The following is a 24,535-nucleotide window of genomic DNA, read 5'->3' as shown; positions in this document are numbered from 1 at the left end:
ACTAGCTGTGTGTGAATGTTATGAATGTCACAGCTTTTCTTGTCTGAGCTTTCTGACATCTTTGTTGGCTATGCATCTGTATAGTAGTGTCTTTCATCCTAAATATATTTTTATTAAAAGTTAAGCCTAGTCAAAGTGAAATCAAGGAATAAATTTTAATAAGATATTTTAAATGTTTTAGAACATTTTGATCATTTGCACACAGCTTGTGTTTACATGACAACAAACGAGCCTTTCATCAGAAAATAAACTAGCTGGGACATATGCTTGCAGATTGCAATATTTGGACACAAAAGATGGTTCTACCCTTTTTATCACTTTTTTTTTTTCCATATTAAAGGGAGTTTTCCAAATGAAGGGTTTCCTCTACGTCAGGTCATCTCTAGAAGGCTCTGGTTGGTCATCAGTGGCGAGCCCCATCCTGCCTTACCTTTGGTCTCCCACACCCCTTTTGTGCCCTACACAATAAATACAGTCATCCTTTGTAACTGTGGGGGATTGGTTCCAGGACTCCTGTGGATACCAAAATCTGTTGATGCTTAAGTCCCTTCTACAAAGTGGCACAGTATTTGCATACAACCTGCACCCATCTTCCTGTATACTTTAAATCACCTCTAGATTACCTATAATACCTAATACGATGTAAATGCTATGTAAATAGGTGTTGTACTATATTGGTTAGAGAATAATGACAAGAAAAGTATCTGTTCATGTTCAGTACATAAACACAATTTTTTCCAAATATTTTCAAGCTGTAATTGGTTGGCTCCATGACTGTGGAATCCTCTGATATGGAGAGTCACTGTTCTCCCCTTTACACTTGGATTTTTATTAAACAAATTACAGATTAGGAATGATGATAGTTAAAGGAATTTGATATTCTTTTCAAAACACCAATATGAATATACTTCCCTAGTTACATGAATTTCTATCATTATGGTCAGTTAGAGGCCATGCTTAAATCAACCTGTATTGACAGAAACAATTGGGATGGAGTGATAATTCACAGTGAAATTTTATTTTTGAAAACATGACCCAACACTGTGCATAAAAAACTTACCAAGGCCTGTAACAGATGTTTTAGTGAACCTACCTGAGCATTTGAAAATTATCGGTCCTCTGATTGGTATCATTTTTTGCCTTATGTCAACATTTGTATGAAAGTTCCTAGAAAAAGTATTAGCCTTGAAAGATAATCATCAGGTCAACTTATAGACAAAGAGAAAAAAACATATGTGGGAACACATAATTCCTGAGAAGTTACATTTTATTCTAAAAGCATTTTAGAGTCAAGCATAGTGGCACATGCGTGTAATACCAGTGATTCAGAAGGCTGAGACAGGAGGATCACAAGTTTGAGGTCAGCCTCAGCAACTTAGCAAGACCTTCTTTCAAAATGAAAAGTTAAAAGGACTGGGGGTGTAGCCCTTGGTAAAGAGCCTTTGGGTTCAATCCCTTGTACCACCCCTCACAAAAAAAAAAAAAAAAAAAAGCATTTTGGAATCTGATTAAAACAAGGCCATAAGGGGAGGTGGGGGTGTGGAACCCTGATATTATTTAGGTGATATTTTTCAATTTGTGCATTTATGTATAGAAAAAATCTTAATGCATTTAGATTTGGACTCTGAAAATGTTCCACTAGAATTCTTGGTCCAGTTTCTGCAATGGTTATAATTTGTAAAACTCTAGTAAGAATAGGATGTGATTATATTGGGCTTCAGTCTGAAGAATTGTTTTAGCAGGAATTTTATATGCAAGACTAAATGCTGATCAACAGAGCATAATATTATACTCTGAAGTATGCTGGCGAAAGCAAAATTTAATTTTTTTTTTTGTTCTTTTTTTTTTTCCCTTCTTCTGAAATCTCCTGCCATAGCGACTGCATTTGCCTCCAGACTTGTCAGACACAGTGAGCCGCTCAAGCAAACAGGATCTGGCAGAATCCGCCAAGCTGCTGGGCCCAGGCTGTGGCACGATGGCCGGAGGCAAGAAGCACCTGGACTTCTAGGGATTCCTCCTTAGTCACTGCATGCAGAATTACATGACACTCTAATTATGATTGCTAATAGCTTATGTAAATATTTTTCTTAATGATTTGACCCTCCAATCCTTAAAAAACACAGTTAAGATTTCAAGATGGGGCCACCATTCTGCTTTTTTTAACCAACTTTTTGTACAGAAATATTTTTATTTTGGAATTTTGTTTTTGCTGTTTCCAAAGAAAATAAATCATTTATTTTTAAGTAAATGGGGGGAAAAGGTTAGAAGAAACCAAAATGCCTTACAGTGGTCATTAGTGTGCATGCGGTAAGGCACTTAGTATCATGGGAAAGCACATGTTACAGCAAGTAGTATGTGAAACAAGAAATTCAGGTTGTATTCAAAAACATTTTTGCCTTTTTTCTGAAAAAGTCATTTGCCACCAAAAATGCTGAGGGTTTTTTTTGTTTTAAAGAAAATTTTGTTTGCAAATCTATGAAATAAATTTGCATTTATGTAGCCTATTATTAAACTGATGAAGACAAAATAATATTTGGGGATTCAGACTCTGTTTAAGATAATTAATCTGCCATAGTAGTTAATAAATATAAAGAACTTGAGTGATAGAAAGCATAGAAAAAGAAGTTGATGGTCTTCTGTTTAGTAATCCTAAACAATTGAAATCAGCACTATGAAATTATGTCAACAGATATAATTCAGGATTGAAATTCAAACTGACAGCTATGGTAATGCCAGGATAGTGGGGGAAACACGTATTGAAGCTTGGTGAGAAATTTTTGCAATATAGGTCCAAGACAAAGGGAAAAATGAGAGTAACTCAGATTTCCATTGCATCATGTAAACCCTTTGTTAATTATGAACATTAGGTGAGTATGTAAATTTTTAACCAAATAAACATATCTTTGGGGGAATATAGCATTTTGCACCAGTTTTCATATAAAATATGAGGTTTTTTTGAATCATAGTTGCATATTCTCAAAGCTTTTGCAAATTCATAAGACTAAAAGCAAAAGTTAAAAAGTAACTTGCATATTTAAGTAAAGCATCTCAATTTTTAAAAAGACACTTATCATTCCATTAGGAGAGACTGAATTTCCAAAACATTTTCAATTATATTAGAATATTTTGAAGTAGTTATAACTAGCATTTTCGAGCAGTTTGCTTTTAATATATTGCAAATTATATTTTATTTGCTCTTGACAACATTGTAGAAAACAAAGACTAGATTTTTAAAACTGTCTAACCAATATGATGAATGTCAGTCACTTAAAAAAAAACCCACTGTAGCATAAACACATACTGTATACAGCTTTTATTCAGAATTAGAATAATTGAATCAATGACAGTGATTTGCCAGGATGTCAAATCTCTCCATCATATCCTGTCACTACCAGTTTATTTTTTGTGATCAAAATCAAAAAGACAACTATTTTGTCACCCGCTATTTCATTAGTACGAAAAAATCGGGTTTATTCTATTTTTTTAGAATGTCTGGTTTATTTTTTTCATCTCTTTTAATTCTAAAGACGCAAATTCTTCCCCATTTTCTTTTCAAAATAAAGTTTCAGAATTGATCTGTCAGTTAAAATTAAAGGGCTTTATATAAAGCAGTGGTGCTTTTAAGATTTAAAGCAACTTCAAAAAATCAATTTAGTCCATAGATAATAAATAATGTTATGCAGATACTCCACAAAAGCTTTGCTGTGTCCTTTGAATGCATTATGAACAAAGTGAATAAATTCAAATGAATATTGTAGTCCGGTTATTATTTTAATAACTCTAACCTTTTTCTTACTGTGTTGTGATTCATTTTACACAAAAACACAACAAAACAATTACATAGCATTTAACTCTGAAAAAGAAATATGAGGTCATCAGATATGTAAATTGCTTGTCAAAATACTTAGTAGGTCATTGATTTACTTCCCTGGTTACCATATCTATAAAATTAACAGCCAATTACTAATTAATATATGCTTTGCAAATAGGTATGTACTATAAAAATTGAATGTGCATATATGAACCCATATTGTAAATATAAGAAACTTTTCGAACTCAATAAAAGTGCATTTTGAATAATAAGAGTACCTGGGCTTTCCAAAAAATCAGGTTCAAGTGCTTTGTTTTTCTGATTCACTGGAAAAGGCTCTTAAAAATAAACCACTGGAAACAGAGATATATTTTTGTTTTTCTTATGATAGAAACCTACTCTAAAAATGTGTTTTCCTTTCTTCTGGAAACATTATTTTTTTTTTCTTCATTGCCCTAGTAACTTATTACATAAAAATATTGGTCTTGAAAAATTCTGCTGTATGTATATACACCCTTCTGATATCTTATGAAATAGATACTCTTATGGATTTTCTTCATTTATGAACTTGACTCAAAGACATAAATACATAAGAACAATGCCAAACATAGTATCTGAAATGTCCTCATATCTTTTAAATGTTTCCAGAATATGAACTTCAAAACCCTGTATGGTGTTCATTTCTTATGCTAGATCTGCCTTTCTTTAACATGAGGTAAATATTTTGACTACTGCAGTCTGCTCAGGTACTGGGGTTCTAAGACCTTCTGAATTCTTTTTAGTAGCCACCAAACAATCCACTTTTCTCTTTCTCTCTTCCATTTATTCTTTCTACCTCCAGGATCTTCAAATACTAACACTAAACCAAATAAAAATACTTAAAAAGGAAGGGTTTCTGCAATCAATTCCTTCTCTATCTTTTCAACAAATGAGACACATACGTACACACAAACAAAAGGGGAGTGGGGAAACCCCTATTCACTTGTTCCAGTTCACCATTACTGTTATTTCCAACACATCATGCTACTGTTCTGCAAAGATAGTTACCATCAGTAGCATCGAAATTAAGCGATAGTAACCCTAAGTAACTAAAACTGAACAGTTTGGTCATCCAGGATCAAGGGCGGGGGGGCGGGGGATGAGAATAATATATATTGTGGGCCTTGGTGAACCAAATATCCAAAACATAAAAATAAAAAAGTGGGGGGGGGGGTGGCGTTTAAGGCCCAGAGCATAAAGAAATAAGAAGGAGCATATAAACACCATCTTAAGATGACAAACATTCACAGAACAAAGTTGAATCTTAAAATAATAGTACAAAGATAATCTTAGGAAACCTAGTTATGATAAAAAGTAGGGAAAATGATAGTTATGTGAGCCATATCAAGAAGCCTGTGGCTTGTTATTTAAGAGTTAAGAGGCACAGCTTTGGAGGAAAAAAATACACTTGGAAGTTTATTACAGTAAAAAGCACATTTTATCTGGAGCAATTCAGCCCTAATCCTGTTCACCTGGTTTTCCTAAATCAAATTTGGAGTCAATTTTTAGGTGTAAGTCCTATTTCTACTGAGAATATCACAAATACACTGTCATCCTGGAAAATGGTATCAAGACATCCCTGCAGATTTCCCATTGACAAATATATAAACATACATATCATTAAATAAATAAACAAAAATAAATTATTTTACAACAAATAAAAGGCCAACTCCCAGGCATTGCAACCAGAGTCTGCAACCCTGTCCCTGAGAGGGCCTGTAGCTCCATTCAAAAAAAAACTCATCTCCCTAGGGTGTGGGCAGAAGGCAAGGCAGCCGTTCCCATCCTGCTGGACCAGAGGGCTTTTCTGCAGCTGAACAGCCGCTTCTTCAGACTAAACCAGGCTGCGCCACTGTGCCCTGGCAATCCTGACCCTCAGAGGACGTGTATACGTGCCCATGTGCACACACACAGATCCTCAGCTCCCATTACTCCCTCTCTCCCACCCCCAGCTCTTGCACCCAGCACGCCACACCCAGTTCTCCAAAGTATGTTTTCTACACAACAGAGCCAGGGGCCAGCATCAACTGCCTGACCCTGGCCCAAATCATGGCCAGTTGGAAACAGTCCCTTCTTGCAGAGAAGATGTAAGCCAACCAACAGCTGCTGCAGCACACATTCACATAACCCTTCTCTGACAGTTCCCTTAACACACATCCCTCAGGGAATGGAGGCTGCAAAATGTCAGGAGGTAGAAATGTCTGCTCGGGCTATGGTACCAACAGTGCAGAAGTGCCAGCATGCAGTGCAGGCTGACATTGAATAAAACTACATGCACACATAGAAAAACTGCAATCAACTTAGGAAGGTGTCTCTAAATGTAAAGCAACTCTGGTGGAATAAAGTTATTAATATATAGCATGCCAGAGAGATGAATCTCAATTATCTGTTCACAAATAATTCTTTAACTATGAAACAGTAGATGTTGAACTAGAAGGTTATGTTTAAATCCTCCAGTTAATTTCTATATTTCTGATCATTTGCCTATGGGGATTAAAAAAAAAAAAAAAAAAAAAAAAAACCAATTCAGAGGAAGCAGATCTTTTCTCCCCCAGAGGTTTTTGCATGTGTGAGCATTTTAATCCAAACTATCAGAACCCCCAGTCTTTTTACTGAAGCTTGCAGGAGAAAACTTATCTATATTGATTTATATGTTGCTCAGAACAGAAAGAAATAACAGTCTCAGACAGGCCTTTTTTTACCCAACAAAGGCTTATTTTTTTCCATCCTTTGCTTGGGCTCAAGCACTCCTGCCCTGCGTGCCGCCACTTTAAACATGATCAGATCTGTGCTTCATTGCAAATAACAACTGACCAACAATGGGCCCTGCTTCATAGATTTGGGAATGTTTGGCTTAAGCTGCCAATGACTGAAGGCCTTTAACTCCCACCGGCCAGTCACAGTCCGCTTTGTTGTCGTCTGTTGATGTGTCTGTGCTCATTATTCCTTGACATGCAACATCCCCCCCTCCACCCTCCAACCATCCACTACCGCACAGAAAGCAAGATTCAAATGGGAACAGCTGTAGTGGTTCAATGGGAAATGATGCCTCTTGTGCAAAGGGGAGGGAGAGAGAAAAGAGAGAGGCCCTATCTGAGAAAGCAACAGCTTTCAGAGAGTCTTGTTTAAGAAATCTACTTTTGAATATACTTCAGTGAAATCATTGTTGAAACAGGCTGACAATGGAAATCTGCCCAGATTGAAAATGCCAGCCCTAATTCAAAACACCATTCCTAGTTGATAGTTTCTTGCATTTTAAAATTGTTTTTAGACCTTGAAAGTTTTTTAATTAAATGTCTAACCATTCCATATATATATTATATATATATATATATTATATTTATTTATTTTAGTGGGTGTACATGGGCACAGATCTACACATAGTTTTAATTGGAATGTTTTTCTAACACACTTCTGATTGATGCTATCTGTGAGAATTTTTTCTTTAAGGATCATCAGGATGTCAAAATAGGGTATGTATGAAAGTAACCATTGGTTTTAGAATGTTAATCTAATAATCTAACATGGAAACAAAATTTGTAACACCACACTATAAGGTTAAAAAGAAAATAGTATAATAAAGGAAATACAAATGCTTTGGCATGGTTTTTTACAATCAACAATGGTTAATTTTGATATGTAGTTGTGAACAACTTCAAAACACTTAAGTTTAAAACTCTTGCAAGCACTTTTAATTGATTAGGAATGAAATCTAGATGCACAAAATGATTGGACTGTGAACAGTAATACAACTATATCTAAGAACAATTAACTTTTGCTGGCCAAAAAAGAAACGTATGATTGCATGAAAATGTGTATAAAACATCTATAGAGTATTCTTGTCAAATATAAATGAAATTAACTTTATTATAGAAATCATTCTGAGGATTTCTAGGGAAGACAAATACTTACATTTTGACATAAAACAAATTGGATTATATCGAAGACACACTCTACCTTTTAGCTATCAACTTTTTTCTTCCTTGAATTTATATCTTACCCTTTTTTGCACATAAACTTTATCCGTTAACAACCTTTGGAAAACCAACAGATATTTCTTACATAAATCTAGTGCATGTTGTTCCAGGTTTAATTATATGCAAAGGAATGATACAAACTTGGAACATCAGTCCATAAACTATGAACAGATGGGTAGAAGTATTCGATATATCTTGATAAAACTCTTAAATTCGTGGCAAATCTTGTTGATCATGGTTTCCTTTTTTTTTTTTTCTTTAAACAACTTCATGACCAACACAGATCAAACATCCATCCAGTCTACGTTGTTCTTTTTTTTTTTCATTATAACATACAAATGCCCATTTACAAATAATACACCAAAATGAATAAAAGTTTGGATACCAAAATGAAGATTTGTTCCAACTGATATTGTGCCTTCCATATGCAAAGGTCCTTGTTTCAAGTCCATTCCCCAGAAGTCCAAATACAGGACACAGTTGCAGAATGAAGTGCTTCTAACAGACATTTTTCTTTCTTTCCTGAACATCCAGCTGTTGTGTCCACATAGTCAGTGACTGACTGAATTAACACAATTTCCTTTTTTTTTTTTTTCTTTTTTTTACTGTAACCTTGGCCAATATTGAGACATATCAGGTTCACTTCCAGGAACTTGAACTGGAACTGACACCCCAGGGGAAATGAGTCCTAGAAATGGATGAAAGAAATAGACACTGTAGATATTCTTAAGACATAGCATGCAGTCTCAAAGCATGTATCCAACATCCCAGCTTTTCTTGTGGCTACACTACGGCTGGTTTTCGTTTGGTTTGGTTTGGTTTGGTTTGGTTTTGGTTTTGGTTTTTTCTAGCCTGGCCCAAGGCATTGAAGGGACCCAACAGATCCCTGGAGGCTACTGAAAATAAAAAAAGGAAATGCACAGTGTCCTGCTGTTTTAGAGGGCCTGTGGTACAGCAGAGAGACACCAGAGGGAGCAAGAGATTGTAACTCCTAAACAAAGAGAACAACAAATCCTTCTAAGTATGAATCTAAACACACAAATTTAGAGAAGACATAACCGCAGAAAAGATTTGAGAGGCCCCCATAATCTCTTACTGGGCTGATTGCTTAAAGTCTCTTCCTGTGCAAAAGTCTGGGCTATTTTTTCAAATGTGTTGATATCAATACAAAGTTACAAGGAACATGAAGAAACAGGGGAGAATGGCCCAATCAAAGGAACAAAATAAATCTCCATAAACTCTAAAAAAGTGAAGATAAGTCTGACCAAAAAAATGTCCAGAATAACCATCATAAACATAACAAGCTTGGGGGGGGAAGAATCCCTGAATAAAATGAGAATTTCAACCAAGAAACAGAAAATGTAAAAAAAAAAAAAAAGAACCAAACAAATTTTGGTGCTAAAAATACAAAAGCTCTTATAATTTCCTTTTGGAACATTCCCCCAAAGGCCCATGTACTAAATGTTTGGTCTCCCATGCAGCAGTGTTCAGAGTGGGACTTCTTGGAAATGATTAAATCATGAGGGCTCTGATCTCATCAATGGATTAATCCATTGATGGATTAAAAATTTGATGGCATTATTGAGAGGTGATAGAAACTATTGAAGGTGGAACCTAGTTACAGGAAATATACTGGAAGGGCATATACTATACTGTCCCTGGTCTCTTCCCATTCTCTTCTCCTCTCTCCTCCACTCCCTTTCCTTACCAGCTGCCATAAGGTACAAAGTTTTGCTTTGTCATATCTTCTGCCATAATGGACTACCTCACCACAGACCCAAAAGAATGGAAGTCAGCCAAGCATGAACTGAAACCTCTGGAATCATAAGCTGATTTTTCAGGTGTTTTGTCACAGAGATGAAATGCTAACTACCACAAGAACTAAGTTGAAAGGGGAGGTTCAATAGCAGACTTGATCAAACAAAGGAAAGATTTAGTAAACTTGAAAACATGTCATTTGAAATTATCCAGAGGAGCAAACAGAAAAAAGAAAGAGTAAAATAAAGCAAATTAAAGTAAATTAAAGAGTAAATTCTGGGACACCATTAACCTGACCAATATACACATCAAGGGAGTTTATGAAAGAGAAGAGAAATAAGCAAAAATTATTTCAATAAGTTAATGGGCATAATTCTTCACAAATCCAGGTTAAGAAATAACCATTTAGATTCAAGAAACATGCTGGATCCAAATAAGATGGATCAAAAAGTTCACACTAAGACACAATATGATCAAATTGTCTGAATTAAAAGACATGGAGAATTTTGAAAGCAGCAAGAGAAACATAAATCATCACAGATAGGGACCTTTTTTGACACTATCAGATTTCTCAACAGAAACCTTGGAGAACAAAGAGAGTAGGATGATACATGTCAAGCGCTAGGGAAAGAGGGGGACGGGAGAAACTCCCAACAAAGAATAGTGTATCTGGCAAACTGTCTTTCAAAAAGAAAAAAAAAAAGGAAGAAGAGATACTTCCCAAATTAAAAAAAGCTGAGGTAGTTTGTCACCACACCACTAGCCCTACCTTCTAAGAAGTCCTTCAAGTTGAAGTGAAATGACACTAAACAACATCACAAAAATATTTTAATGAAAACAATATAGAATGATATAATTTGTGACATTAGTAACAAAGTATTGGCAGGGAAAAAATTGCAGAATTGTATACAACTGGTATTAAGTTGTTATCACCTAAAAATATATCATTATAACTATGAAATGTTCTAGGTAAGCCCCTGGTAACCACAAAAAGAATACCTATGGAACATACAAAATAAAACAAGAAAGGAATCAAAGCATGTCACTACAAAAAAAATCTATAAAATACAGAAACCAGTAAGAGAGGAAACACAAACTATAAAACAGACAAAAAATGGCAACAATAACTTCTTCCCTATTTTACTTATAATTATTTTAAATGGAGTAAAGTGCCCAGTGAAAAGATGCAGAATGACTGAATGAATTTAAAAGTAAAATCCAAGTTAATAATCTTTAAAGAGTTTACTTTAGATTTAAGGACACAAATGATCAAATTACATTTTATTTATATACAAATATGCCACAATGAAACCTATCATTCCATATAAATAATATGCACCAATTGTTATTTAAGGATACATAGGAAATACATAGGAAATAAAAGGGAGGGGATTTGAAAGACATTCCTTACAAGTAGTAACTAACAGAACAAGAGTAGCCATATTATATGAGACAAAACAAACTTTACATCAAAAATTGTCACAAAAGACAAGAGCATTATAAAAGGATTAATTCAACAGGAAGATATAATTGTAAATGTTTGTACCCAACATTAGAGCATCATACTTTATGAAATATTAACAAAGCTGAACGATTTAGATAGTGACACAATAATAATAGATTTCAGTAACAACCCATTTGATAGTTTGTAGAATACCCAAACAGAAGATCAGTAGGGAAACGGGATTTGAACAACTCTGTAGGCCAAATGAATCTAACAGACATACAGAACATTCCACCCCACAGCAGCAGAATACACATTCTTCTCAAGTGTACATGGAACATTTTTCAGGTTAAGTCACGTTAGGTAATAAAACAAGTCCTAATAAATTTAAGACTGAAACCATACCAAGTAATTTTTCTGATGCCAGTGGAATACAACTATAAGTCGATAGCAGAAGGAAAACTCAAAATTTACAAATATGTAAGAATCAGGCAATTCTCTCTTCTCTCTCTCTCTCTCTCTCTCTCTTTCCCTCTCTCTCTCTCTCTCTCTCTCTCTCTCTCTCTCTCTCTCTCTTCCCCTCTCTGTCTCTCCCCGCCTCCGTCCCTCCCTCCTTTCTTTCAGTACTGGATTTTGAACCCAGGGGCACTTTACCACTGAGCTACATTCCCAGCCCCTATTTTTAATTTTTGTTTTGAAACAGAATTTCACTAAGTTTCCCAGATGGGCCTTGAACTTGTAATCCTCCCGTCTCAACCTTCTGCATCACTGGAATTACAGGCATGCTCTACCATACTCAGCAACAATACATTGTTTAGCAACCAATATATCAAACAAGAAATCAAAAGAGATATTATAAAATATCTTGAGACAAAACAAAACCACAACATATCAAAACTTAGGGACACAACACATACATTATAAAAGAAGAAAAATCTCAAATTCATGAGCTGATTCTACACCTCAGGGAACTACAAAAAGAAGAACAAGCCCATGGTTAGTAGTTAGAGGGAAATAATATAAAAATTAGAGCAGAAGTAAATTAAATAGAGACTAGAAAACATAAACAAAACTGAGTTGACTTTTTGGAAAAAAAAATGACAACCTTTAGTAAGAAAAAGAAAAGAGAGAATACTCACATAAATAGAATTAGAAATGAAAGAGGAGATATTACAATTGAGGTTACAGAGTTTTTTTTACAAATAAAGACTAAAAGAGACCATCAAATTGAAAAAAAAGAAGTGAATAAATTCCTAAAAATTTAACCTACCAAGATTGAATCATGAAGACATTAAAAATCTGAACAGAACTAGTAAGTTTATTCAAAAACCTTCCAACAAAGAAAATCCCAGGACCAGATGGCTCCACTGGTGAATTCTACCAAACATTTAAAAAGAATTAATGCCAGTTCTTGTCAAACTCTTCCAAAAATTGAAAAGGAGGGAACACTTCCAAATTCATTTTATGAGGGCCAGCATTACTTATATCAAAGCCAGAAAAAGAAACGACAAGAAAAAAAAATCAGAAGCCACTATCTGATAAATACAGATAGAAAACTCCTAATCAAAAAACAAGACAAATTGAATTCAGTAACACAATAAAAGACGTATACACTATGACCTAGTGAAATTTATTCCTGGGATGCAAGGATGGTTCAACATACAAAAATCAATGTGATATACCACATTAGCAGATCAAAGAATAAAAATCATAAGTTTATCTCAGTAGATACAAAAAAAATTATTTGACAAAAGTTAATACATTTTCATGATAAAAAATAAGAACAGGCTGTTTTTTACATCAACATAAAAAATACAATATTTGAAAAGCCCACAGCTAACATACTCAATGGTAAAAAAAAAACAATCTTTCCTGTAAGATCAGGAACAAGACAAAGATTCCCTCTCTTGCTTGTTTTGTTCAGGTTAGTGCTGGAAACCCTACTCAGAGCAACTAAGCAAGAAAATCATCCACATTAGAAAGGAGGTAGTAAGGGCTGTGGTTGTGGCTCAGTGAAGAGGGCTTGCCTAGCATGTGTGAGGCTCTGAGTTTGATTCTCAGCATTACGTATAATAAATGAATAAAATAAAGGTCTATCAACATCTAAAAAATATTTTTAAAAAAAGAAAGGAGGTAGTAAATCTCTTTGAAATGACATGATATTACATGTAGAAAACCCTAAAACTTACACACACACACACACACACACACCACACACAGAACTATCAAGTGTGCATCATTGTAGCAAGATTTTTTAAAAAGACAACATACAAAAATTAGTTGCATTTCTGTACACTACCCCTAAATAATCAAGAAGAAAATTTAGAAAGCAATTTTATTTATAAGGCACCAAAATTAATTAAATACTTAAGAATAAACTTTAACCAAGGAAGCAAAATACTTATTTACTTGAAAACTACAAAACACTGCTAAAAGGAAAATAGACACAAATAAATGGAAAGAAATTTCATGTTCAGAGATTTAAAAATTTAGTATTGTTTAAAATACTCAGTAATTTACAGACTCAGTGAAGTCCCCATCAAAATTACAGTGGCATTTTTTTTACATAAATAGAAAAATAATTCTAAAACTCATGTTAGGGTCTAAAGGACCCCAAATAGACAATCATGAGAAAGAAGAGTGGATGGGAGCCTCAAATATCCCAATTTCAAAATATATTACAAAGCTGCAGTAATTAAAACTATATGGTACCAGCATAAAAACATATAAATTAATGGAACAAAAAAGCCCAGAAATAAACCCAAATGTGTATGATCAAATGATCCTTGACATAGGTGCCAAGAATATACAATAAGGAAAAGATAGTCTCTTGACTAAAACCGAAAGAAACTAGATATCCATATGCAGAAAACTGATATTAGCCCTTTATCTAATACCATACACAAAAATCAGACTGAAAACCTTAGGCACAAAAAAGGAAATAATAGAGTGAAAAGGCAGTCTACAGAATGGGGGAAAATATTTGCAAACCATATATCTGAAAAAGGATTAATATCTATAAAATATACAGAACTCCTAAAACTAAACAGCAAAAAGACAACCTATTTCAAAATGGGCAGGGGGTGGAATTTGTAACTTAGTGGTAGAATACTTGGCTAGCATTTGCAACACTAAATATTTTGTTTGTTTTGTTCTGTTTATATTTTATAACTATTTTATTTATTTTTTTGTGATGCTGAGGGTCAAACCCAGTGCTTCATACATGCTAGGCAAGTGCTGTACCCCCGAGCCATAACTCCAGCCCTGCAACACTAAACAGTTCTTAATGCTTAGCACTACAAAAAGAGTAAAGAAAGATAAAAGACAAAAAAAAAAAAAAAAAAAAAAAAACTTGAATAGACATTTATCCAAAGAAGACATAAAAATATCCAACAGGTTATGAAAAGAGGTTCCAAATCCGAAATCATTAGGGAAATGCAAACCAAAACCACAATGAGATATCATCTCATATCTGTTAGGATGGATATTGTCAAAATAATGGAAAATAACAATTGCTGACAAGGACATGGAGAAATTGGAACCTTCATACATTATTGGGGTAATGTAAAATGAATGTGAAATGTTCAGCCACTGTGGAAAATAGTATGGCAGTACCTCAAATATTAATGGAGCTTTCATATGATCTAACAATCCCACTTCTAAGAGTATATTTCCAAAATAAAAGAATTGAAAATAAGATCTCAAAGAGATTCTTGCACTACCACGTTCGTTGCAGCATTATTCGTGATAACCAAGAGATACAAGCAACCTGAATGTCCACCACAAGATGAATGACTAAAGAAATATATTGTAGACATACATAGGAATATTATTTAGCCTTTTAAAAGAAGGAAAACCTACCATATGCTACAACTTGGATGAACCTTGAGGATATCATGCTAGATGAAACATGTAGCCACAGAAACAATATTGCATGATTCTGCTTGTATAAATGTCAAAAATAGACTCATTAGTGCAAAAAGTAAATGATTTTTGCCAGGAACTGAGAGGAGGGAAAATGATAAACTGCTGTTCGATAAGTAGAGTTTTGAGTCATGAAAATTTAAAAAAAAAAAAACTTCTAGAGATTTGTGTACAACATTGTTCTTATAATTAACAATACTGTACACTTAAAATTAATTAAGGTCAATCTCATAGTATGTGCTTTACCAAAATTTTCTGAAGAGCCTAATTGTTTTGATCTTATATGCCAACATCTTCATAACAAATGGAGAATGTTGGGATGAGACAAAGTTTGTACTGAAAAAGGCAACACCAATAAAAGTATAATGAGATAATTAAAATTCTCTAGGTCTAATGATTTATGAAAATATGCATTACTATACTACATTGAAATGCAACTTTCACTAAGTCTGCTTATATGTTTATTTTCAAAAATGTGAAATTGCTATTTATTGTGGATATCACAGGAATTTTTTTCCCTCCACCATGGATCTATTTTATAGCACTTTATTTATAATTTGTCCTATTTTAGGGGTATTTTCAGGTTTGCTTTTACCATCCGTGGTAGGACACATTATAGATTTTGTTTTCTAAGCACACGCAGTATGTTCACAATACTTCTTCCAATCTTGTTAATGTTTCAAGGTTATAAATGGTGGAAAACTATTAAAGCAGATCTAGTATTATTTACATTTAACATTTTTAATTTTAGTACTAATGATTAATCTTACAGAATCTCTTATTAAAGTTTATGTTATATTACCACTATTTTAAAATTATGAAACCTATATGAGTTTTTAAAGAACAAGTTTAAATTTCAATAAATAACAATATTCAAATACCACATTTACAATAACATCTCAGGTTATATTTATCACATGCTATACCCACTCCTCTGTCTACACAAATAAGTACATACTTGCCAGTCTGCAAGCAAATCCACAATTTATAGTAGTATCAACCTTTCCATTTAGCTCATACATACAGAATGTATTTATCTGAACATTTACTCAGAGTTCTTGTTGCTTAATCATTATTACCTCCACCCCAAATCTGAAAATGAAAATAAAAATTTTTTCTTTCCTAATTCATTGACATGATTTACTCTAAACCTTTAAAACAGCAAAAGTGATTGCCAAAAGAGGCTTTAAGAAAGTCAGCGTTATACCCAGGAGCTATACAGTTAAAAAAAATTTATGTAGTCAGCTTTCTAAAATTTGTACTTGAATTATCTGATTTGGCAAATCTCTGGCCTAAAATTCACCAAATAATTTCCAGAACTGCAATTCATTTTTATTTGTGAGACCTGACTGTTACTGGAAAAAAAGGGTCTTTTTCCCTTCTCAAGTTTTCCAGTAATGCTTCCATGTACCATTAAACTGTTGGCACATTTTAGGTCCCAGAGGATAGATTTCCTTTGGCATCCTAAGGAATTTTGATATATTTAAGAAGGTGAGAAGTACACATTGGCATCATTAAACAACATAAGTCTAAACCCAATTGACTTTTACATGCCAAAGATGTGAAATGTGCCAACTGTTTAATAGTACACAATAACTGTTTCACTGCATAAGTTGATTTCAGTAAAATGATTTTGTATATCCTTTGTCCTAAATCATTTAGACACATTTAGTGTTATGATGCCTTAATAACAGAGGCAGGTTATCCATAACCAGATACAAATAATACTGAAATGTTAGTCATACTAGAATTGAATAGAATATGAGAGAATTGGTTTGGTTGAAGATGTCTCTTAAATAGCTTCTATACTGCCAGCAAATCTGAAATAGGAAAATAGAGTTGAAGTTAATGATTACAGGTACTCTCTTATTTGTACTTTAGTAAATTGGTGAAACATATTTTATTTCAGATTTTAAAATACATATGCTGTTCTTTTTAACCAAACCAACTGTTTGTGTTTGAGAGGTGGGTGCAAGGGTTGGGGGTACTCTGCAAGCCCTGGTTGAACAGATGAGCTTAGAAAGAGAAAGAAAATATGATTTTCTCCTCTAAGGAGCTTGCAGTCAAACAGGGAAGACATGGAGAGAGACAGGACAAATGCTAACTCTAATGCAAGCAGACAATTCTTGTAGTTTTAATGTAGGTAGAAAATAAAAGTTAGTATGACATAAGAAAGTAATGGAACTGAGGAAGAAGGTATTAGGAAAGATAGTTTGAGAGTTTCATGTAAATAAGTAGTTTAAAGAGTTTTCAAGAATGATCCCATCATGGGGGAAGCAGAAGAACAGAAGTAAGCAATAGACTCAGAAATGTGGACAGGGGAAATGGGGGCAATAGGTTTAAATTTATATTTGAAAAGGTAAATTTCTCTGTTATGAAATTGAGGGAATAGGACTAGATGGAATTTTATAAAATATACATAATATATTTTTTATACTCATTTTCATAAAAATCATATGGATAACCTAGAGTCATCACAAGATGATAGGCAGTCATCCTCCTGACAGCTACAACTGAGGTACATTGAGAGGTAACATACCATTCTTGAGAGATGTGACATCACTAGTAAGTTAACATGGTCAGAGAAAAGCAGCAGTTGTTTTAAACAGGATCCCAAATAACATGTCACAAGGACTGATGCTCTAAATTAAACTGCTCTTTGCAGTATGACCCAGAGTGTATAACAATAGCAATTCCCTTATTCAGTGATGATTAGTGATTTTTGCAAGTGACCTCAGAACCAGGTAATGATTTTGCAGGTAACCTCAGAACTAGCTAATGAAAAGTAAAGTTGAAAGATAAGTTAGTTTCAAGTCATGAAAACCTGTTTAATATTTGGCACCAAATACCTTTTCTATAAGACAAAAGCATATGAAACCATAAAAACTAATACTTAAAATTACATTTGGACTACATCCATAAAAGAGCTTTCTTACAATATGTAAAACAGGATATTTTACAATTGTAGATTACAATTCCTTTTAAAGATAAGCAGTTGAATATAATTGTAGACCATTTCTCCAATTGTTTTCTTTTTCTGTGATAGAAGATTCTATCATAGATTCCCTCACTGTAGTAGTTAATGTTGTTAACTCTTCCTCTTATGTGTCTAAATAAGTTCTCCACAGCAGAATAAACCAAGATCTTATAGAATAGATTTCTGATTGATATTTACTTTAATAAACCTTGAACTATGAATATTATCAGTGTCTTTTTTTACATATCTTGTTATCCTATCCTTTGTGACCTTACAACATAATAGAACAGAAAATGGAGTAGATATGAGACAGTCATACATAATGAAGTGTAAAATTGTGTAGAGTAGGTAATGATTACAGCTCAGCAAGAAAAGGTCAATTAGATCTAGAATAAGGAGGGTGCTGGGACCTGGCCAAAGTTCAAAGTGTGATAAAGCCTTATGATAAGGCCATTGAAAGAGGAAGTTCTTCTTGACAGAGAAAACACAAAAGGTGGTATAAATGCTGGCAGCATACATGGAAACAGTTAGGAACCAGCCTGATTGCAGAAAGTTTGTATTGGGGAAGATGACTGAGATGGGGATGATTTGTAGAGTGCCTTGAAAGCTAGAGAGAATATGAAGAACCATTGTGCATTTTGGGCAATATTCTAAAAGAAGCATTTAACAAATATATGTATAGAAGAATAGAACGTGTTGGTGAGAGCAGAGTCAGGAATGCTGTTCGTTTACATCTAAGGTAATAAAAATATCAAAAATTCTAGTAAAAATGAAGAAGGGACACATAAAAGTCCTTTCCTCCAGGCGTGGTGGTATATGCTGCTAATCCCAGCATCTTAGGAGGCTGAGACAGGAGGTTTGCTAGTTCAAAGCCAGCCTTAGCACCTTAGCAAGGCCCTAAGCAACTTAGTAAGACCCTGTTTCTAAATATTTTTTAAAAGGTTAGGGATGTGGCTCAGTGTTTAAGCACCCCTGGGTTCAATCTCTGGTACCCACCCCCTGCCAAAAACAAAACAAAACAAATCAAAAAAACCCCTTCCAATAAATCAATAGCAAAACAGACAGATTCAGTTACAGAGAATGAAGAAAAATAAGATAAAAATGGAGCTGTTGATTTGAGAGTGTAACTCAAAGGTAGAGCACTTGCCTACTTATGTGCAAGGGTTTGATCCCTAGTACCCAAAAGAGAAAGGGAGGGAGGGAGGGAGGGAGGAGGGAAGGAAGGAAAACCAACTTATATATGGCCTTGTATAGTCACATTGACTTTATTAAGAGATTCTTCCTCCAGCAACTTGGACCTAAATCTTTTATACATGTCCACACAACTATTATTCCAAATTACTTCCTGTCAACAATTTCTAATTCTAACAAATGATCTTTTAAACATCCATTATTTAACTTCTATTTATACTCTATCATTGGAAATTGGAGGATTTTCCATGTATTTAAACTCTCTTTGGAGTGTAGGTTAAAAAGAAGTAAAGAATTATGAGTGAGGAAGGGGAGAGAGAAATGTTCAAAAAACTAAATGCATAAATGTAACCACATAGTATTCCTAAACCCTAGAAAACAAAACTAAATAAATGTCTTTATTGTACTCGTTAGGGCCATTTAAGTTGCAGGATTCCATCAGCTTCTTTAAGTGTTGATGATTTTTTAACATTGGTGGAAGTACCCTCCTGGCAGCAGTTTTTGGTTGGTAGTTTATTTTTCTGGCTTTATTGCTGGATTGAAGGAAGGGAGTAGAGAGTAGTGATGGAAATCGGCCTCAATGTGGGTAGAACAGGCTTTTAAGGGTTGCAGTAGGGCTTTTTCCTAGACTCTGGAGGAATTTTCTGGGGTTTTTCAGAACACCAGAGCCTCCAGAAAAAGCAGCCACTTTCTTTCTAGTACTTTCTCACTCAAAGGCATTTTTTTCTCCCTGTCACAGGGGTCTTTCTATCAGGCACCTGGGATGCAGAGGGTGGTGCAGAGACTTGATTGTCTTGCCCAGAGGTATAGTCAGATCCAGAGAATGTACGTTCTACCCTTGTCCTGTTGCTCAGTTCACTTTCCAGGTTTTCTACCATAAAAGGTGTTGTGTTATGGGTTTTTGGTTTTGTCTTACATTTTCTGCTTTCTATCCAATTCCTTGAGTCCAGAAATAATAAGAAATATGTAATTTCTGATTCTCCTTCCCAGCAGAATATCTTCCTGATGTCATGTTTCTTACAGGTCTCATTTAATTTCTTTTTGTGGGTGAATTCTTTTGTCTTGTATTTCCCGTTATTTCCCTAACATTTTAGCTCCAGCACACACTTAGTTCCCTGTATTTATGATTCACCCTTCTGTCCCCCATTTTTAGGCAGACACACATTTAACTGAAATATGCAGAAAGAATATACCTTTTCTGGCTGGGGTTGTGGCTCAGGTGTAGAGTGCTTGCCTAGCATGCCTGAGGCTCTGGGTTTAATACTCAGCACCACATAAAAATAAAATAAAGAATATACCTTTCTTAAAGATCTCCATATGAAAGAATTGTTCAGCCTCTATACTTAATATCACAGTCATATCTTAATATAAAACTGTACAGAATTTTAAAAAAGGTTGAAAGAACCTAGGAAATTACACAAACCTAAACTTCTATCTTACATGGAGAAGATTAAGTCTTAGGTACAAGAGTTTGATGATTTTCTAACTTAAAAGTCATTGGAAATTGACTTTTGCCACTTATTTGTAAAGGTCTGTAGCCAAGAACAAAGCCTAAAATCCTTGTAAGTGTTAATTTATTTCAAGTGTCAAATTTCTACAGTATGGTCCAACACTCTTCCAAGTTATCAATTTCAAATAATATGTACAGTACCTTTCCAACCCTGTGTCCTCTATGAGCTCTCCTTTTTGGGAAAATCTGGGAGGAGAGGGAAGGAAACCAAAACTTTAATGACGGGAAGAAAAGGCAGGAAACATAGTTTCCATTGATATTTTTGCAGTGTGCAATGCGGAGCCATTATCCCTGTCAGAAAGGCTGAACTTGGAAGAAGAGGAGAAAGACAGCATACCAGAGTTTGGCATTGAATAGACACTCAGTAACTACTTAGGGTTGGGAGGGTGGGTGTTTGTTGCTTTTGCAGTACTGGGGATTGCCAGCCTGGACAAGTTAGCAAGAACCTGTCTCAAAATAAAATTAAAAGGGTCTTGAGATCCTTTCCAAAGAAAAATGAGGAGCAAATGGGCAAATGCATATGTATAAATTCACAGAAGAGGAAACATAAAAAATTGATTATTATTGGTTGGGAAAATGCAGCACTAAAATAACTATCATGTGATACCCACCAAAATTTATGAAGTCTAGAAGTTAGTAAATTAAGAGAAGTTGGAGAAGCATGAATTTTCTTTCATTTTTTGTTCTTTGTAGATATACATGACAGTAGAGTGTATTTTGACATATTAAACATACATGGAACATAACATTCTAATTACGATCCCATTCTTGTGGTTGTACATGATGTGCATTTCACTGTTGTGAATTCATATGTGAACATAGGAAAGTTATGTCCAATCTCTACTGTCTTTCCTCTTCTTGTCCTCCCTCCCTTCCCTTCATTTCTCTTTGTCTAATCCACTCAACTTCTGTTCTTCCCTCCCCCCTTATTGTGGGATAGTATCTGCATAAGAACAGAACTCTCTGCATCAGAGAGAAGATTCAGCCTTTGGGTTTTGGGAATTGGCTTGTTTCACTTAGCATGATAGTCTCAGATTCATCCATTTATCGACAGAAGTCATAAAGTCATTCTTTTTTATAGCTGAGTGATTTTCCATTGTGTATATATACCACATTTTCTTATCCATTCTCCGTTGAACAGCCCCTAAGTTGGTTCCATAGCTTAGCTATTGTGAATTGAGCTGCTATAAACATTGATGTGGCTGTGTCACTGTACTATGCTGATTTTAAGTCTTTTGGTTATACACTGAGCAGTGGAATAGCTGGATCAAATAGTGTTGCATCCCAAGTTTTTTGAGGTATCTCCATAATGCTTTCCAGAGTGGTTGCACCAATTTGCAGTCCTACCAGCAATGTTTGAGTGAACCTTTTCACCCACATCCTTGCTAACATTTATCATGACTTGTATTCTTGATAATTGCCATTCTGACTGGAATGAGATGGAATCTCAATATAGTTTTAACTTGCATTTCTCTAATTGCTAAAGAAGCTGAACATTTTCTCATATATTTATCAGTCATATTTCTTCTTTTGTGGAGTGCCTGTTCAGTTCCTTTGCCCATTTATTGATTGTGTTATTTGGGTTTTAGGGGGTTACATTTTCTGAGTTCTTTTTATTTCCTGGAGGTGAATGCTCTACCTGAGGTGCAGGTGGCAAAGATTTTCTCCCATTGTGTAAGCTCTCTCTTCATATTCTTTATTGTTTCCTTTGTTGTGAAGAAGCTCTTTAGTTTGATACTATCCCATTTATTGATTCTTGATTTTACTTCTTACACTTTAAGAGTCTTCTTGAGGAAGTCATTGCCTAAACCAACATGGTGGAAAGTTGGACTTACATTTTCTTCTGGTAGGCACAGGGTCTTTGGTCTAATACCAAGGTCTTTGATCCACTTTGAGTTGAGTTTGTGCAGGGTGAGAGATAGGGGTTCATTTTCATTCTGCTACGTATGAATTTCCAGTGAGAAACAGGAATTTTCATACAATACCAATAGGAATATAAGTTGCTACAACTACTTCTGAGAAAAATTGGCAATATCTTACAAAATTGATACCATGCCTTTCCTTTGACCTAGAAATTCCACTTGCAGATTCACATTCTAGAAAAGCTCCAGTATTACACAAGAAAAATTAAGGAATGTTGAATACAGCATTTCTTGAAGGACAGAAAATTTGAAAACAATATTAACACCCATAAACAATAGAACAGATAAAATAATTTGTATATTCACAAAGTGGAACATTCCTGCAGAGCAGTATAAAATAAAGGAGCCAGAACTACATGAATCAACATGATAATTCTCCAGATCATAATTTTGTGTGATATAAACAAGTTGGAAAATGATACATACATTTCATTTACACAAACCTTAAGAACATGAAGTAATATTACATATTATTTATATATACAGTAGTCCCCAATTTACCCATCAGGCTGTGTTCCAAGACCCATTAAATACCTAAAGCCACAGATAGCACCAAACCCTATGATGTAATTAATGCCTTTTCCATCTTAACTAAGCATTTATCACACTTTGTGGCCGTAACTTTTGCAGTGTGAGGCACAACAGCAAAACTAGCATGACTTTCTTTTTCTTTATTCACAATTTCATGGGTAGATTTGTTCATTATTATACATTTTAGCAACCTCAGCATTTAATTTTTTTTTTTCCCTTAAGTCAAGAACTTTCATCTTTTCACTTAGGAAGCACTTTACTACTTCTTTTTGTCATATCCAATTGCCAGCATCATTTCTCTTGTGCTTCGGGTCATTATTAAATAAAACAAGAGTTTCTTAAACATGAGCACTATAATACTGCAACAGTTGGTCTGATAATCAAGACAACTACTAAATGACTATTGGGTGGGTCATGGTACAGCATGCATATATGGGGCTAAGGGATGATTTGTGTCCAGGGTAAAATAGAGTAGTATGGTATGAGATTTCTTCACCCTACTCAGAACAGCATACAATTTAAAACTCATGAGTTTTAAATCTGCCATTTTTCATTTAGTATTTTCCAACTACTGTTGACTGTAAATAACTGAAACTATGGAAGTAAAAACCATGGGTAAGGGGATTATTTATACATATATTTAGTAAAGTTCATAAGAAAACAAAGGTCAAATATGTTTTATTCTTACCCCTGCAGGGTTATGGATTAGTGGAGAAGAATGCACAGGGATCTTCACCACTGTTCATTATGAAGCAAGTGTGGCCAGATGTTCGAATATGATCAATTTTAGGGGTGAATACATGGGTGTTGCATTTAATATTTTATTTTCTGAGTTTTCTGTATGTTAAACATATTCCTGTATAAATGCACAATCTAGCCAAATCTAGCCATTTCTCACCTCTTCTGCTGCTACGATTATAACCCTAATCTTCATTATAGTTTGCTTTCATTCATCTCAAACAAGGGAGTGCTTGCTTAGCATACATGAGACCCTGGGTTCAATCCCCAAAAACCAACCCCCCAATAAAAAAGAAAACTCTCAGAAGAGCTCTGCAGTAGCCTCCTCGTTTGTCTGTCTACCCACATTTTGTTTGCTATACTCTTTGACTATAATCTGTTATTACAAAGCAAATCAGATTATCATACTCTCCTGCTCAAAATACTGCTTCCCATCAAAATTAAGATTCACACTCTTTCCTGGGACTTACAAACATCCCACCCACTCTCTGAACTCATTTCCTGTCACTTTCCCCCAGCCCACAGAGCTGCAATTGTCCTTGTGTTCCTGCATTCTTTCATCAGCAGTTTGCACTGCTCCACCCTATGCATAGAAAACCATTCTAGGTTGTTTGCATCGCTCCCTCCCCCACTTCGTTTAAGTCTCTGTTTGAAAGACTCCTCAAATAGGATGACTCCTCAAACAGGCTTCCATCACCAAACTATCCTTTAAA

At 34.6% G+C, this 24,535-nt stretch overlaps 1 protein-coding gene and 1 long non-coding RNA gene across 2 annotated transcripts in view; one reads left to right on the top strand and one right to left on the bottom strand.

Annotated features, from left to right (window-relative positions):
• The window catches only part of ELP4 (elongator acetyltransferase complex subunit 4), a 242,345-nt gene extending 238,588 nt beyond the window's left edge, over positions 1–3,757 (top strand). Inside the window, exon 10 of the mRNA XM_079105479.1 lies at positions 1,877–3,757. Within this exon, the coding sequence (XP_078961605.1) occupies positions 1,877–2,008 (132 nt within the window). The 3' untranslated portion in view covers positions 2,009–3,757. The remainder of the gene's footprint in view (positions 1–1,876) is intronic.
• LOC306640847 overlaps positions 1–23,275 on the bottom strand; it is a 50,679-nt gene extending 27,404 nt beyond the window's left edge. Inside the window, exon 1 of the long non-coding RNA XR_013757929.1 lies at positions 23,107–23,275. This is a non-coding gene — a long non-coding RNA (uncharacterized lncRNA). The remainder of the gene's footprint in view (positions 1–23,106) is intronic.
• Between the last annotated feature and the right edge of the window lie 1,260 nt (positions 23,276–24,535).

The sequence above is a fragment of the Sciurus vulgaris genome (assembly GCF_902686455.1).
Source record: "Sciurus vulgaris genome assembly, chromosome: 11".
Taxonomy (NCBI): Eukaryota; Metazoa; Chordata; class Mammalia; order Rodentia; family Sciuridae; genus Sciurus; species Sciurus vulgaris.
This window is presented reverse-complemented; position numbering and strand designations above follow the sequence as displayed.